The sequence below is a fragment of the Pongo pygmaeus genome, chromosome 1 (genome assembly GCF_028885625.2).
Source record: "Pongo pygmaeus isolate AG05252 chromosome 1, NHGRI_mPonPyg2-v2.0_pri, whole genome shotgun sequence".
In the NCBI taxonomy this organism is placed as follows: Eukaryota; Metazoa; Chordata; class Mammalia; order Primates; family Hominidae; genus Pongo; species Pongo pygmaeus.
The window spans coordinates 220,562,538-220,576,793 of NC_072373.2; the positions used below are offsets into that span (position 1 = coordinate 220,562,538).

Genomic DNA, 14,256 nt, shown 5'->3' on the forward strand with positions numbered 1-14,256 from the left:
GCTGGAGCTGCCCCACACACAGTGGGTCTTCAAGAAACCACAGGCAGAGGCGTGGACAGGTGGGGAAGGAGGGAGGGAGGGAGGATAGATGGGCGGGTGGATAGATGGATGGATGGGATAGATGGCTGGACAGATGGTGGGTAGTTGACTCTTTACACACAGCTGTGAGGCCTGAGCTTACCGGGCACAGTACCTGGCACAAGAGGGGCGCGGTGGTCAACAGCATGAGCCTGTGAGCCTGCTGTCTGCGCATTCTGCTACTTACGGAGCTTTCTCGGAGGAGCCCAGGACAAGTTTTGTTCTCCTGCCACTCCCCTTGGCCTCCTCTTCCTTCCCTACACCACTGTCCCTGGCCCTCCCAGCAGGACGTCTCAGGGCCACACAGATTGCCGGTCCGGCCAGCGTATCCTCTTACAGCCAGCTGCCCCGGCCACGGTCCCCTGGCTGACCTCTCTCCCACGAGGCACCGAGGCCCTGCTCTGCTGATGTCTCCATGTCCTGGGGATCCAGAGCAGCCCTGCGTGCCTTCTGCTCAGGGGAGGGCAGGCCTGGGGTTCCAGCAGGCAAGGGGGTCGCCAGGACCACAGCCCCCAGGTCTGGGCCTTCTCTCTGCCCCCGGCCTCCTTCCCAGCCTTGTGCCCAGTGCCCTGCGCCTCCCCTGCCCGCTCCCCTAGCCATTCCCCTGCAGCGAGGGGCGCATCTCCTCCCTGTGCGGGGAGCCCTGCGCAGCCACATAATTATGCATATAAGATATAAACAGAGCTGTTTAATTATCCTTCGCCACATCAGTGACAGAGTAATTAACAAACATTGCAAGATCAATGAGGAAAAGTGTGACCTTCAGTTTCCTCTGATAGGAAAAGCCCTTGCCGTTGCCAGACACAAGGTGATTGTGCTGGGCCTGAGGAGAGGAGAGGAGAGGAGAGGGATGCGACAAGGGCCACCGTCCCCTCCACACCCCCACCCAGGCCAGCTCTGCCCGCAGCTGACGGGGAGTGGAGTGGGCCTCAGCCCCTGCCTCCTTCCTCCAGAGGAGTGGAGAGCCCGGCTGGCAGAGGTGGGCCTGGAACTGCCAATGGCCTCAGGGACCCAGGCCTCGCCCCCTCAGCCCCGACACTGGGACTGCCTGCTCAGCGCTCAGCGCTGGAAGAGACAGACAGCGGAGCCTCAGCGGCCTCTGTGGGCTTGGCCCCCAAGCCACCTTCTCTGGGCCCTGGGCTCGGCCATGCAGGCCTGTGGGCCCCCTCAGGGACCCCTGCCTGGTCCCCTCCCTGCACAAGCTGCCTGCCCTTCGAAGCCTCTGTTTCTCTGCCATATATAGTGAGGGCTCAGCTGCCTCCAGCTATTTTTAGCCCCTTTCCCTGGTCCCTGAGCCACTGAATCCAGCAGCCAGAGCCCACTCCTCCCGAGCTGGGCCCCCCAACCCTGTGTAGCTTGAGGTCAGGACAGCGGCTGACCCACCAGCCCCGCCCCAGGAGAACAGCTGTCTGTTGGTTTCTTGAGTCCCTCTGTGCACCCTGGGTGCCAGGTGGCTGCCTGTGACTGTCCTCTCCTCCCCTAGCCGAGTCCCAGGCCCTCCCCGGAGCCCACAGCCTCTCCTTCCACATCCCGCCAGGTGTCCTCCCCTCCCCAGGCCCAGTCCTGCCCCTTTAGAGCCCCATCCCAGGTATCTCTGAGGATCCCAGTCCTGGGAGATTCGCCTGGGAGGAGACCCCCCCCCAGCCACGCCTTCCCTTGGCTGTGTAGTCAGGCTGGGGTCCTGCTGCCCCGAGTGTGCCCACGTGGCTGGCTTGCACACAAGCGAGAGAACATGGTGTTTCCCCGGGGGCCGTGCAGGTCTCAGTCTCGTGGGTGCACCTAAACCCGATGCAGGGCATGGCACACGGGAGGCATGTAGCACGCGGGCAGTGAAGGGGCAGGTGTGCGTGTGCACTGGGGTCACGCCTCGGCCATGGGGTGGGGCACGTGCAGAAGAGGCGGGTCCACAAGAACAGCTCAGAATTAGCCTGGGACTGACCACCTTCTCCCTCATTCCGAGAGACCCAGGGCAGGGGTTCAGGGGGTTGTGTACCTGTATGTCTGCAGAGACGGGAAGGCTGCTAGGGATGGGAGCTGGTGAGCCCGAGTGTGAGTGCAAGAGTGTGTGAGGTGTGTGAGTGTGTGGTGTCTGTGTGTGAGTCTGTATGAGTGTGTGTGTTGTGTCTGGGTATGTGTGTTTTATGTGAGAGTCTGCATTTGTGTGGGGGTGAGCAAGTGTATGAGTTTAAGTGACTATGTGTCTGGGTGTATGTGAGAGTGTGATTGCGTGTGTGTGTGTGATTGTGAGCACATGACTGGGTGTGTACAGTGTGTGTGATTGCATGTGTGTTGTGTGTGATTGTGTGCATGTGACTGTGCGTATGTGCGGGTGAGAGTGTGTGATAAGGCATGTGTGTGTTGTATGTGATTGTATGCACGTGACTGGGTGTGTGGGTGTGAGAGTATGAGAATGCACATGTGTGTTGTGATTGTGAGCATGTGACTGTGTGTGGGGGTGGGTGGGTGCCAATGTATGTATTTTATGTTATTGCACGTGACTGTGTGTGGGGATATGAGAGTGTATATATGAGAATGCATGTGTGTGTTGTGACTGTGTGTGGGTGTGTGAGTGTATGAGGATGCATGCGTGTGTTGTATGTGATTGTGTGCATGTAGCTGTGTAGGGGTGTGTGTGAGAATGCATGTGTGTGTGTTGTAGGTGATTGTGAGAATGTGGGTGTGAGAGTGTATGAGAGTGCATGTGTGTTGTATGTGATTGTGTGCATGTAATTAACTGGGTTTACGTGAGTGTGTATGTGATGGCGTGTGAGTGCATGCAACTGTGTGGGTGTGTGTGAGTGTATGAGGATGCATGCGTGTGTTGTATGTGCTTGTGTGAATGTGACTGTGTGTGTGTGTGTGAATGCATGTGTGTGTTGTATGTGATTGCATGTGACTGTGTGTGGGTTTGTGTGTGTGCGTGTGTGTTGATGTGTGAGAGTGTGTGTGCATGTCACTGTGGAGAGGTGGCTCCAGGCTTCCTGGTGTGCCCAGGGGTGGCCACAGTAGGGAGGCTGCACTCAGGCCCTGCCTGGACTCCTGCTCTCCCCTCGTGGCCCAGCCTTGTGTTACTGCAAGTGACTGGAGGAGGCCAGGGGGTTGGAGGACGTGTCCAGGTCCTATGTCACAGGCCAGGGGAACATCCACACACCTGCGCCCCTGGCTGAGCTGTGTTGTCAGGGACCCTCAGCACTTGGGAAGGTGTGAGGAGGCCAAGAGGCCAGGTCCTAGGAAGGCTTGAAGCGGACCCTTCATCTGCCCAGGGGATCCATTTGTGGGGTCAAGGGAGGTCCTCCAGCCAGGCCACCCCGACCCCGGCCAGAGCATCCTCCTCACCCCTGGGTTCCCACTCAACTGCCCACTGGCTCACGTCCCTACCTGTCCCCGGTTCTTGCCGCTCCCTGTCCTGGGAGGCAGGTTGGGATCTGGCCTTACTTCCAGTAAAATGACTTCTCTTTCATATTAGGCCAAGGCGAGAGAGCGGAGACATTTATGAAACTTTGTTTAATGTACTGAAAAGCCATCGGCCAGAACATTTAGGAAATTGATTTTCCTGGCATTGATGAACTCATTTTATTTTACCCCAGTATTAATTACTTTTTTTTAAAACAAATTAATTTAAGAGTCGTAAAACCTAACAAGTGAGCCAAACGTCCACAGATCATGTCCTGCTCCACCCCTCCCCACATTGACCCCCTCCCTCTATGGGTGGGGGCCCCCGGTGGGGGGATCTCCTGTCCCTCCCACTCCCTCCCAGAGGTGATGCGCCCCCCTCCTCCTCTGCAGGAGAGGCCTCCTCGCTGCGGGACTACGCGGCCTCCACCATGACCGAGTTCCTCGGCATGTTTGGCTACGACGACCAGAACACGCGGGACGAGCTGGCCAGGAAGATCAGCTTTGAGAAGCTGCACGCGGGCTCCACCCCGGAGGCAGCCACCTCCTCCATGCTGCCCACCTCCGAGGATACCCTCAGCAAGCGGGCGCGGTTCTCTAAGTATGAGGAGTACATCCGCAAGCTCAAGGCTGGCGAGCAGCTCTCCTGGCCGGCCCCCAGCACCAAGACCGAGGAGCGGGTGGGCAAGGAGGTGGTGGGCCCCCTGCCCGGCCTGCGGCTGCCCAGCAGCACGGCCCACCTGGAGACCAAGGCCACCATCCTGCCCCTGCCGTCGCACAGCAGCGTCCAGATGCAGAACCTGGTGGCCCGGGCCTCCAAGTACGACTTCTTCATCCAAAAACTGAAGACCGGCGAGAATCTGCGGCCCCAGAACGGGAGCACCTACAAGAAGCCATCCAAGTACGACCTGGAGAATGTCAAGTACCTGCACCTCTTCAAACCCGGGGAGGGCAGCCCCGACATGGGCGGGGCCATCGCCTTCAAGACGGGCAAGGTGGGGCGCCCCTCCAAGTACGACGTCCGGGGCATCCAGAAGCCAGGCCCCGCCAAGGTTCCGCCCACCCCCAGCCTGGCTCCCGCACCCCTCGCCAGCGTGCCCAGTGCCCCCAGCGCCCCCGGGCCAGGGCCAGAGCCTCCTGCCTCCCTGTCCTTCAACACTCCCGAGTACCTGAAGTCAACCTTCTCCAAAACAGACTCCATCACCACGGGGACCGTCTCCACTGTCAAGTAAGGCGCTCCCCACCCCACAATGCCCAGAGCCAGGAGCCAGACTAGACAGGAGGCCTCCTTCCTCACCGGGCTTGCCCGCGCTTGAGGACACACCTGCCGCTCACACCTTACACACATCCACTGTGCATCCAGGCGCATGCACGCTCAGGCTCCCATCCATGCGCTTCCACACACACAGGTGCGCGCCGCGCTCACGTTCACTCTTGCACCTACAGAACCATGCATGAGCCCTTCTGCAGCACCCCGCTCCGCTCCTGGACCTGCACGTGCACCTCACACACGCCCCCCACACACGCCCACACTCCCAGGCACCAGTGTGCTCTGCCTTTTGCTAGCATGCACACCAGGACTGCAGCCACCCCCATCTGCCCATGACGGGCTTTCTCTACCTGCTGCCATGAGCGCCGAATGCAGGCCTGTGGTTGGCTGAGAAAGTGCCACCCTGGGTGGGGATGCTGGGTCCATGCTGGTGGCCCTGGCTCCTGGGCTCAGAGCCTGCGCGCTGGGGGAGGCAGGTAGCAAAGGTAGTGACCGGGGTAAGGTGCATACACCCTTAACAGCCTGAACCCATGGGCAGGGAATGGCCTGGGTAGTCAAATGGTGGATGGCGTGGGGCTGAGCGAGACCCTTCCCCAGAGCTCCTCCTGTACCCTGGGGGCGCTCCTGGACCCCGGGGGGCTGCATGCCTTGGAGCAGATCAAGGCGGCACCTGCTGCCTGGGGAAGGATACACTTCCCCTGCCCAGCTGCCTGCCCCCACCTCGAATCCCTCCCTGTTGGGAGGCCTGGTGCCCCTCAGCCAGCGGCCTCCTGATGCTCCCTGAATGCCAGGTGCCGAGCCCGGGCTTCTGTGGCTTGCCAGCCCGTGCCCAAGGGGGGCTCCAGCCCCACCTGCACGAGATGGCACTGCCCTCCCAGAGTTGGGCTCTTTGAACCTCTGGCCAGCTTCTGCCAGGGATGTCCTCAGTCCCACCCTGGGCGCCTCGGACTGCAGAGCGGAGCAGAGGGGCTGAGGCCTCAGGGCAGGGGCTGCCCACCACATGCCCCTGTGACATGAGGCTGCCCCATCTGCTCACCGGCTGTGCCCTGTGTGTCTCTCGCCAGGAACGGACTGCCCACAGATAAACCAGCCGTCACTGAAGATGTAAACATTTACCAGAAATATATTGCCAGGTAGGCCCCTGGGGAGGAGCCTGCCGTGGAGAGAAGGTGGGGGGCCAGGACTGACCGGGCACTCTGAGGCCATTCGTTTGACATCTGACCTCTAGGGCCAAGGTAGCTACCTCCTCCCATCCCCATCCACTTCGGTCCCTCCACCGTACCAAGGGCTGCCCTGCACGCCCGTCTCAGAGCCTCCCTCCGCTCTGTGTCCAGGCCACACATTCCCTCAGCAGCCTGTGCCCCCAGGTAGGGCCGGGGTCCCAACGCAGGGCCTGGCCACAGGTGAGTGCAGCTCCCCTAGCTCGCCTGGGTCCTGCTGTCACACATAGCCTTGGGTAGGGTGCAGGCCACCGTGAAACTGTCAGGGTTGGGAAGGGAGAGGCAGGCCGGGTGCAGTGGCTCATGCCTGTAATCCCAGCACTGTGGGAGGCCAAGATGGGAGGATCACTTGAGGCCAGGAGTTCGAGATCATCCTGGGCAACAGAGTGAGACCCTATCTCTTTAAAAAAAAAAAAAAAAAAAAAAAGAGAGAGAGAGGTGTGGGCTGTCATCCTCTCTGACACAGCCCAATGCACTTCCCCAGTGAGGCTCTGACACCACCTGACTCCAGACCAACCCCTTTCCATCCCAAAGGCAGTGGGATTGGCAGTGAAGAGCCTTTGCCTCAACAGATTCCCCCAAATCACACAAATAACACCCCCCGCCCCACCCCCCCACCGCCTGCCCTCTGATGGGGCAGCACACAGCGGCCGGCGCCTGTCTGTCCACAGATCTTCCAGGTTCCTCCCGCCTGCTCTGTCTCTCCGCCTCCATGTCCCGCTCCGTCTCTGCTCCCCTGTCCTGCTCTGTCTCTGCCCACCCCCATCCCACTGTCTCCGCCCCCCTATCCCACTCTGTCTTCAGCTCTGCCCCGTGCTGCCTTCTCTGTGGTATTATTATTACCATTATTATTAGCGCCTCCACAGATGACCCTTTTGGCCACTTCAGCCTAAGTATTTGTTTGCACGTGGTTTTCCCGTTACAGTATGGGGTTTCTCTCTGTGTCTCCTGCAATCTCACATCACTCTTGGAGGGGTACAGGCAGGCTGAGTCACCCCCTTCTCCACAGTCGTCATGGTGTGGCCTCTGCAGAGTGGCCTCCCCACGGCCGGCCGTCACCGAGGCTGTGGGAGCCACGTCCCAGCGGCCCTGGGGCCTGGAGGAGGACGGGTTTCCTGGGAGGCAGCACAGGCTCCTGGCGGTGGCAGCGGCGGCTGGAGAGTGAGCTCCTTGCTGCAGGAAGCCAAACAGATGCTGTGCTTTAAAAATTCATAACTCTGCACTGTTTCAAGTGTCAGGAAAAGCCCAGGACAGAGAGAGCCCTTTAACACCTCTCAGCATCAGAGCCCGGGCTGGCCCAGCCAGGGTCTCTGCACCTGGCCAGAGCTGGGCGGGCTGGGAGTGGGGCAGGCAGCCCCTGCAGAAAAGACAGGTGGGCAGCCGAGGGGGCGCCTGCCTTCCCTTCCATCCCAGGGCTCGGGCCCCATCTGTCTCCCCCCACTTTGACTTTTGGCCACCTCAGTGTTGTCCTGCCCCCTTCTTGGGGCCAGGCCTCTTTGCCTCAATGGGCCTGGGATTCCCGCCAGGCCCAGTCCCTTGCCTGGGCCTCTGCAACTTCACCTCCCCTCCGCATCCCACACAGGGCCCGAAGAGTCCTCCCTGGGGCTGGGGCTGGGGCTGGGACTGTCACTCACAGCAGGGCCCTGACCCCAACCCCTCGTCCCTCCAGGTTCTCGGGCAGCCAGCACTGTGGCCACATCCACTGTGCATACCAGTACCGCGAGCACTACCACTGCCTTGATCCCGAGTGTAACTACCAGGTACGGCCACAGCCAGACGGGCTCCGCCTCCCCGCCACCCCCACCACCAGCACAGCATGGAGGCACTTAGAAGTCAGCAGGGGAGGACGGCAGTGGGGGGGGGTTAGTTCTAGTTGCACCACCCAAACTTGACTTGAGCGGGCAGAGGGCCCGCAAAACCACCAGCCTGCCCACATTCCCCGATTCCTGCCGACAGAGCAGCTCCTACGATTGGGGGCCAGTGACCTCCCAGTGGTGACCATTCCAGTCCACTTTCACTGAGAGCCTCCCATGTGTCCGGGGCCAGGCCAGCCAGCGTGTGAGCCTTGCCTCATTGACTCTTTGCAGTGGCCTTAGAAGGTTAGCATTACTGCCCCATCTTAAAGATGATAAAATTGAGGTTCAGCCAGAGTGCCACTGTGCCCGAGGCTGCCCACCGGTGAGCGCGGGGCTGGTGAGTGGGGAAAGAGTCGGGGCAGCCTGCGTGGGGTGGCTCCCTCTGGCTTGCCAGGGATCCCAGCCTGCCTTAGTCCAGAGGTGCACTGGGCGGGATGAGCTGCCAGCATCAGAGCCCCTGCCCTCAAGGCCTGGCCCGATGCACCGTCTGTGCTCCTGGGGATGGCCACTGGGGACCTAGGGGAGCATCGGGGAAGAATCTATGGTCCTAGAACCTTTGGGATGGTTCCCTCCAAGGGCTGGTGTGCCTGCCACTGGCCTTGGACAATCTGGACTGCGTTGACTCCAAGCAGGGTTCTTTCTAGGGAGACCTGAGGCCAGCACCTGGCCCAGGTGCTCTTGGCATACGGGAGGAAGGGCGGAGGGGGAGCTCAGGCTCCTGCCCATGCAGCGCTGTCTCCTGGCAGAGGTTCACGAGTAAGCAGGACGTGATCCGCCACTACAACATGCACAAGAAGCGCGACAACTCCCTGCAGCACGGCTTCATGCGCTTCAGCCCGCTGGACGACTGCAGCGTCTACTACCACGGCTGTCACCTCAACGGGAAGAGCACCCACTATCACTGCATGCAGGTGCCTCCCGCACCCGGGCCCGCCGGGCAGCTGCAGGACTGGCCCAGGCCCTCCCGGCCGTGAGCCCCCCACTCCCAGAGGCAGGGCTGCCCCATGGGCAGGGGCCCCAGTTGATCGGGAGCCTCTCTTTCTCCTGGCCCAGCACAGGGATGGCCAGCGAGCCAAGAGGGTCCTGGGGGTTCAGGCTTGGGCAGCGTCTGGTGGGCCAGGGTGGGGCCTTCCCCATGGCCATACTTGGTGTGGATGAAATTCAGTGAGCTGTTTATATAGATGGACATTTTTCAGGCTTTAACACCAAGAGAAGCATTGCAAATGATTCCTGAGGAGGTTTTTGTTTAATTCTTTGTTTTAATGCCACGCAGAGTCTGGGCTTTTTCAAGGTGTCAGGGCCAGGAGGAGCGACTTTGGGTTGCAAATAGCAGCCCTGTGCCTCCCCCGGTATTTGTCAGGGGTTGTTAAGGCCTCTGTGAACAACCTGGGCCACGAGGAGAGGGGGGCCACCCTCAGGGCTCTGAGATGGTGACGGGGAGAGGGGGGCCACCCTCCGGGCTCTGAGATGGTGACGAGGAGAGGGGGGCCACCCTCCGGGCTCTGAGATGGTGCAGACACTGGCACGGCCCAGCCTACGAGAGTGTTCAGATTCCACGGGTTTTTACTCAATATGGCAACGTTGCCTTCCTGGCCTGGCTGCGGTGGGGTGGGAGGGCCCCGTGCCCAGGGACTGTCCACTAAGCAAATCCCTGGGCTAAAGGTGACCTCCAGGGTCCAGCCCCTGTCCACCCACTGAGGGTTTTAGAGGTAGGGCCATGGATTGGGACTCAAAATCCAACTCCTGCAGGATGCAGCTCCCTCCCCTGGGCCAAAAAGTGCCCTGGGTCTCCGGAGATGCCCTGACCCTCCGGAGATGCCCTGACCCTCGTCACAGACCGAGCCAGGCCCCAGCAGCACTTGGTCCCTCCGTGGAGGCCTGAGGGGCTGTTGGAGGCTTTCTACTCTGCTTCCTACATCGACCTCCCGAGGCCTCCAGTTTGAAGTCAGAGGTGCCAAAGCTTCCCTGAGCAGGGAAGTCAGTGGCCCCAGCCACACACAGTGGTGTCGACCTCGGCCCAGGAGCGCCTGGCCTCCGTTCGCCTGACCGCCATCCCTTCCTGTGCAGGTGGGCTGTAACAAGGTGTACACAAGCACGTCCGACGTGATGACCCACGAGAACTTCCACAAGAAGAATACCCAGCTCATTAACGACGGCTTCCAGCGCTTCCGAGCCACCGAGGACTGCGGCACAGCCGACTGCCAGTTCTACGGACAGAAGACCACACACTTCCACTGCAGGTAAGCGGGAGCCTGGCGGGGGCCTTCCTGGGCAGAAGCGGGGAGGGAAGGCAAGGACCAGGCTCGTGGGACAGCCCAGGCCCCTGCCTTGGTGTCCAGCCTGGGTCTTCCACCCGGGGGACTGTCCCTTCCAGGGCCATTGTGGCAGCAGGGCGGGGCCTCCTCTGGGTCTCATGCCAGGCTCCCAATGTCCCATCCAGGCGCCCCGGCTGCACATTCACTTTCAAGAACAAGTGTGACATTGAGAAGCACAAGAGCTACCACATCAAGGACGATGCCTACGCCAAGGACGGCTTCAAGAAGTTCTACAAGTACGAGGAGTGCAAGTACGAGGGCTGCGTGTACAGCAAGGCTACCAACCACTTCCACTGCATCCGCGCCGGCTGCGGCTTCACCTTCACCTCCACCAGCCAGATGACCTCTCACAAGCGCAAGCATGAGCGCCGGCACATCCGCTCCTCGGGCGCGCTGGGGCTGCCGCCCTCGCTGCTGGGCGCCAAGGACACGGAACACGAGGAGTCCAGCAACGACGACCTTGTCGACTTCTCCGCCCTGAGCAGCAAGAACTCCAGCCTGAGCGCCTCCCCTACCAGCCAGCAGTCCTCTGCGTCCCTGGCTGCCGCCACTGCCGCCACCGAGGCTGGGCCCAGCGCCACCAAACCTCCCAACAGCAAGATCTCGGGGCTGCTGCCCCAGGGCCTGCCCGGCTCCATCCCCCTGGCCCTGGCCCTCTCCACCTCGGGCCTGCCCACCCCCACACCCTACTTCCCCCTCCTGGCTGGCCGTGGGAGCACCTCCCTGCCCGTGGGCACCCCCAGCCTCCTGGGTGCCGTGTCGTCTGGGGCAGCAGCCTCAGCCACCCCTGACACGCCCACGCTGGTCGCCTCGGGAGCTGGAGACTCAGCCCCCGCGGCTGCCGCCTCTGTCCCGGCGCCGCCTGCCTCCATCATGGAGAGGATCTCTGCAAGCAAGGGCCTCATCTCGCCTATGATGGCCAGGCTGGCTGCAGCTGCCCTCAAGCCCTCTGCCACCTTTGACCCAGGTGAGCAGGCTGGGTCCTGCCCAGAAAGCAGGCACCTTCTGGACTGGGGTGGCCACCTGGCCTCAGGCTGCAGAGCAGAGTCGGGGGGTGTTTGGAAGAAGTGTCCATGTGGCCCCTGCCTGCCAGCACCCCCTCTTTGCCTGGTCTTCGTCCCCATCCTGTTGGTTTCTATGTGGGGCCCCTGGTTGTGGCTCCCCACAGTAGGCGGGCCATGCTTCTGTTTCCCCATCTGTGAGCTGGGGGCAATGGTCCCTGCCTCCTCGGCTGCCCCGCCTCCCTGGGGCCACTGCAGGTCCCCCCTCCCTGTCTGCTCACCCTCCCACATCCCAAGTCCACCCTGATGAGAGCAGGCCCAGGGCCCCTGGCGTGCCAAGCGTTTCCTCCAGCTGACCTGGAGAGGGGCCTGCGTCCAGCCCAGCGGTAGTGGGGCTGCACCTCACACCTGGACACCTCCAGGCCCAGGGACGCACTTCCCAGGCTCCCTCCTCCATGAGTGCCATCCCAGTAGGACTTTCCAGGCATTGGAAGCCTTCTGTTCTGCACTGTCTGACTTGGCAGCCGCTGGCCACATGTGGCTGTTGGTGCTTGAAGCTGGGTCTGTGATTGGGAAGCAGGATTGTCACTTTAAACGGCCACACTTGGCCAGGGACTGCCATGTCAGACAGAAAAGGGCCAGAGCCCCGGAGTTGCATCTTCCTTCTTCACGCTGGTTCACTGAGGGGCGCAGTTCTCTTTCCTGCTTTCCTATAATTTCATAAATTTCCATTTAAAAAAGATTTCCCTCCGTTTTTCTCTGATGATTGGGGTGGGGGTGTTTTCTGTTTACCTCACTCCTCTCCCAGTTTCCCTGCTCTGGGTAGTTCCTATTTGTTGAATCCTTGAGGAGAGTTCAGTTCACATCTGGGATGTGGCTCGTTTCACTTATTCATTCAACAACCACTGATGCTTGCTGAGAGCCAGGCTCCGAGCCGGGTGCTGGGGACACAGCAGGCAGGACGCCAGACAGAGACCCACGTCGTGGAGCCAGCAGACGGTCAGGGATGGTCTCTCCCGGGCACATGACTAGGAAGTGGCGAACCAAAGCGCTGCCCGCAGGAGTGGGGCTCCTGGGCCTAGATGCCCTGTTCCCATTTGAAACCCTCTCAGAACCAGCCAAGACTGAGGGTCCCTGTGGCCCAGTCCGGGGCTCTGCCCACACCTTGCAGAGGCTGCCAGTGCTTGGCAGGGGAGCGGGCCATGTTTTCCTGGGACCTTGGGCAGGTGACTTTGTCGAGCTGCTGGAATGTGGAGTCCCGAGGTCTGAAAACTCTCACAGGCCCAATAGGGTGCTCATGCCGGGCGGCCGCACGGAGGGACCGCCTCCTGGTCCAGGCATGGGTGGGGCGTCGCTGGCCACGCCCTTCCAGCCAGGTGCCTGATGGATGGGGCAGGGCCCACTCCAGGGCCACCTGGGCTCGGTGGCCAGACTGTCAAGTACTTTGTTTTCATTAGAAAAGTATCCTCCCAAAAGAAAGGTCAAGCACAGGGGAGGGGGCCGTTTTATTTTTTAATAAAATGCCACTTGCTGTCTCTGAAGCAGCTCTCTGTCAGCTACAGCGCCTTGGGGCAAATTAATATTTCCATCACTGGGGGATTGTAGGGGAAGGCTCACTGGACGGCCCTGTCAGCAACTTCTTTTACCCCTGCTCTGCTGGCCTCCTGCAGCCTCACCCGCCCAGCTCCCTTCCGGACCCAGCTCGGCCCAGCCTGGCCTCGTGTCCCTGCCCCGGATAGCTTGACTTTGAGGTCACACGGTGTGGCCGCTCTGATTGGCCATCGGCCCCATCGCCCTGACACAGCAGAGGCCCTTCCCGGGCATGCTCCGTGCGGGGGCCGTCACCCCGGCAACTGCGGGCTGGGGACCACAGAGGGGCCCTCCCAGTCCTGATCTGCCACTTTCCCTCAGCATTAACAGAGTCTTTAATAAAAGCCTAAGCGGCAGCCCCACAAATCGACTGTGACAGTTGGTGGAGAAAATGAAGGGCCCCTGCCCCCACCCCAACCCCCTCCCCAGCCTCCCGCCCTTCTCCTCCAGGAGGCCCTGAGCCAGGACAACTTTGACATAATTTTGCAATAATTATCACTTGAAGAATTGCCACACAGGAGCAAGCGTCGCGAGCGATCACGTCAGCGGGAGAAGCGCTGACCAGCAGCCGGGGCCCACCCAGCCCACTGCCCTCCCTCCAGGGGGCACGGCTGTCTGTGCCCGGGCCAGGCCTTCAGCCCCTCTGATGCATCTTCCCTCCCCTCCCCTGCAGGAAGCGGGCAGCAGGTCACCCCAGCCAGGTTCCCCCCGGCCCAAGTGAAGCCGGAACCCGGTGAGAGCACCGGCGCCCCAGGCCCCAATGAAGCCTCCCAGGACCGCAGTCTAGACCTGACTGTGAAGGAGCCCAGGTGAGGCGAGGCCCCCCGTGGGAGCCAGCCCCGGGAACCGCACCTTTGAGCTGGAGCCCCGGGGTGGTCCTGCCCGGGCAGTTGCAGCGGGCACGGCTGGAGCCCCAGGGTCGGGCAGGGAGGGTGAGCCCCAGGGCCCAGGCCCCGGCCGTCTGAGCTCAAGCCCCTTGGTTTGTGTGTTCTAGTAATGAATCAAATGGCCACGCAGTCCCGGCAAATTCATCTCTTTTATCCTCGCTTATGAATAAGGTAAGAGCCATCCATCACACGCCTCCCGTTCCCCCACCCAGAGAAATTAAAGCTGTGCTGGGGGCTGGGGGGATGTGTTTGTTTTTTAATGTTTTGCCTCTAATAAGATGAGTTTGTACCATTTAAATTTTGAGGCCATTTTTCATCGGATATAATTTCAGAGCCACTGCTTACAAATTAATTTAATGAACTGGCTGAAGAAATATATTCCAGCCTCTGACACCTTTTTTTCCCTTCAGATGGAGGGCTCCAAAAGCTTTTCCAGAGCCCTTCAACTTCGTTCGTGCCTCGTTATTAATTTAATTTATTTATTTTATATATATTTTTTGTTTGTTTAAAAGGGGATGGGGGAGGGGGGACTAAAGTGGGAGCAAAACATCAATTTCCACTTTTCGGGTTGAGTAATGGTCTCGGACGCCTTCCGGAGAGGTCGCTCCGGAATATTTATTTTAAATAATGCAGGGTCTTTGTAAAT

At 60.5% G+C, this 14,256-nt stretch overlaps 1 protein-coding gene across 2 annotated transcripts in view; it reads left to right on the forward strand.

The window, feature by feature from the left end:
- Nucleotides 1–14,256, forward strand: part of CASZ1 (castor zinc finger 1) — a 57,499-nt gene that overhangs the window by 29,626 nt on the left and 13,617 nt on the right. Inside the window, exons 4-11 of one of the 2 annotated variants that reach the window (XM_054439821.2) lie at nucleotides 3,865–4,699; nucleotides 5,806–5,874; nucleotides 7,631–7,721; nucleotides 8,462–8,728; nucleotides 9,885–10,057; nucleotides 10,258–11,099; nucleotides 13,397–13,532; nucleotides 13,718–13,781. In XM_054439821.2, coding sequence (XP_054295796.1) covers nucleotides 3,865–4,699; nucleotides 5,806–5,874; nucleotides 7,631–7,721; nucleotides 8,462–8,728; nucleotides 9,885–10,057; nucleotides 10,258–11,099; nucleotides 13,397–13,532; nucleotides 13,718–13,781 — 2,477 coding nt within the window. The remainder of the gene's footprint in view (nucleotides 1–3,864; nucleotides 4,700–5,805; nucleotides 5,875–7,630; nucleotides 7,722–8,461; nucleotides 8,729–9,884; nucleotides 10,058–10,257; nucleotides 11,100–13,396; nucleotides 13,533–13,717; nucleotides 13,782–14,256) is intronic. The other variant, XM_054439831.2, reaches the window with a different exon arrangement.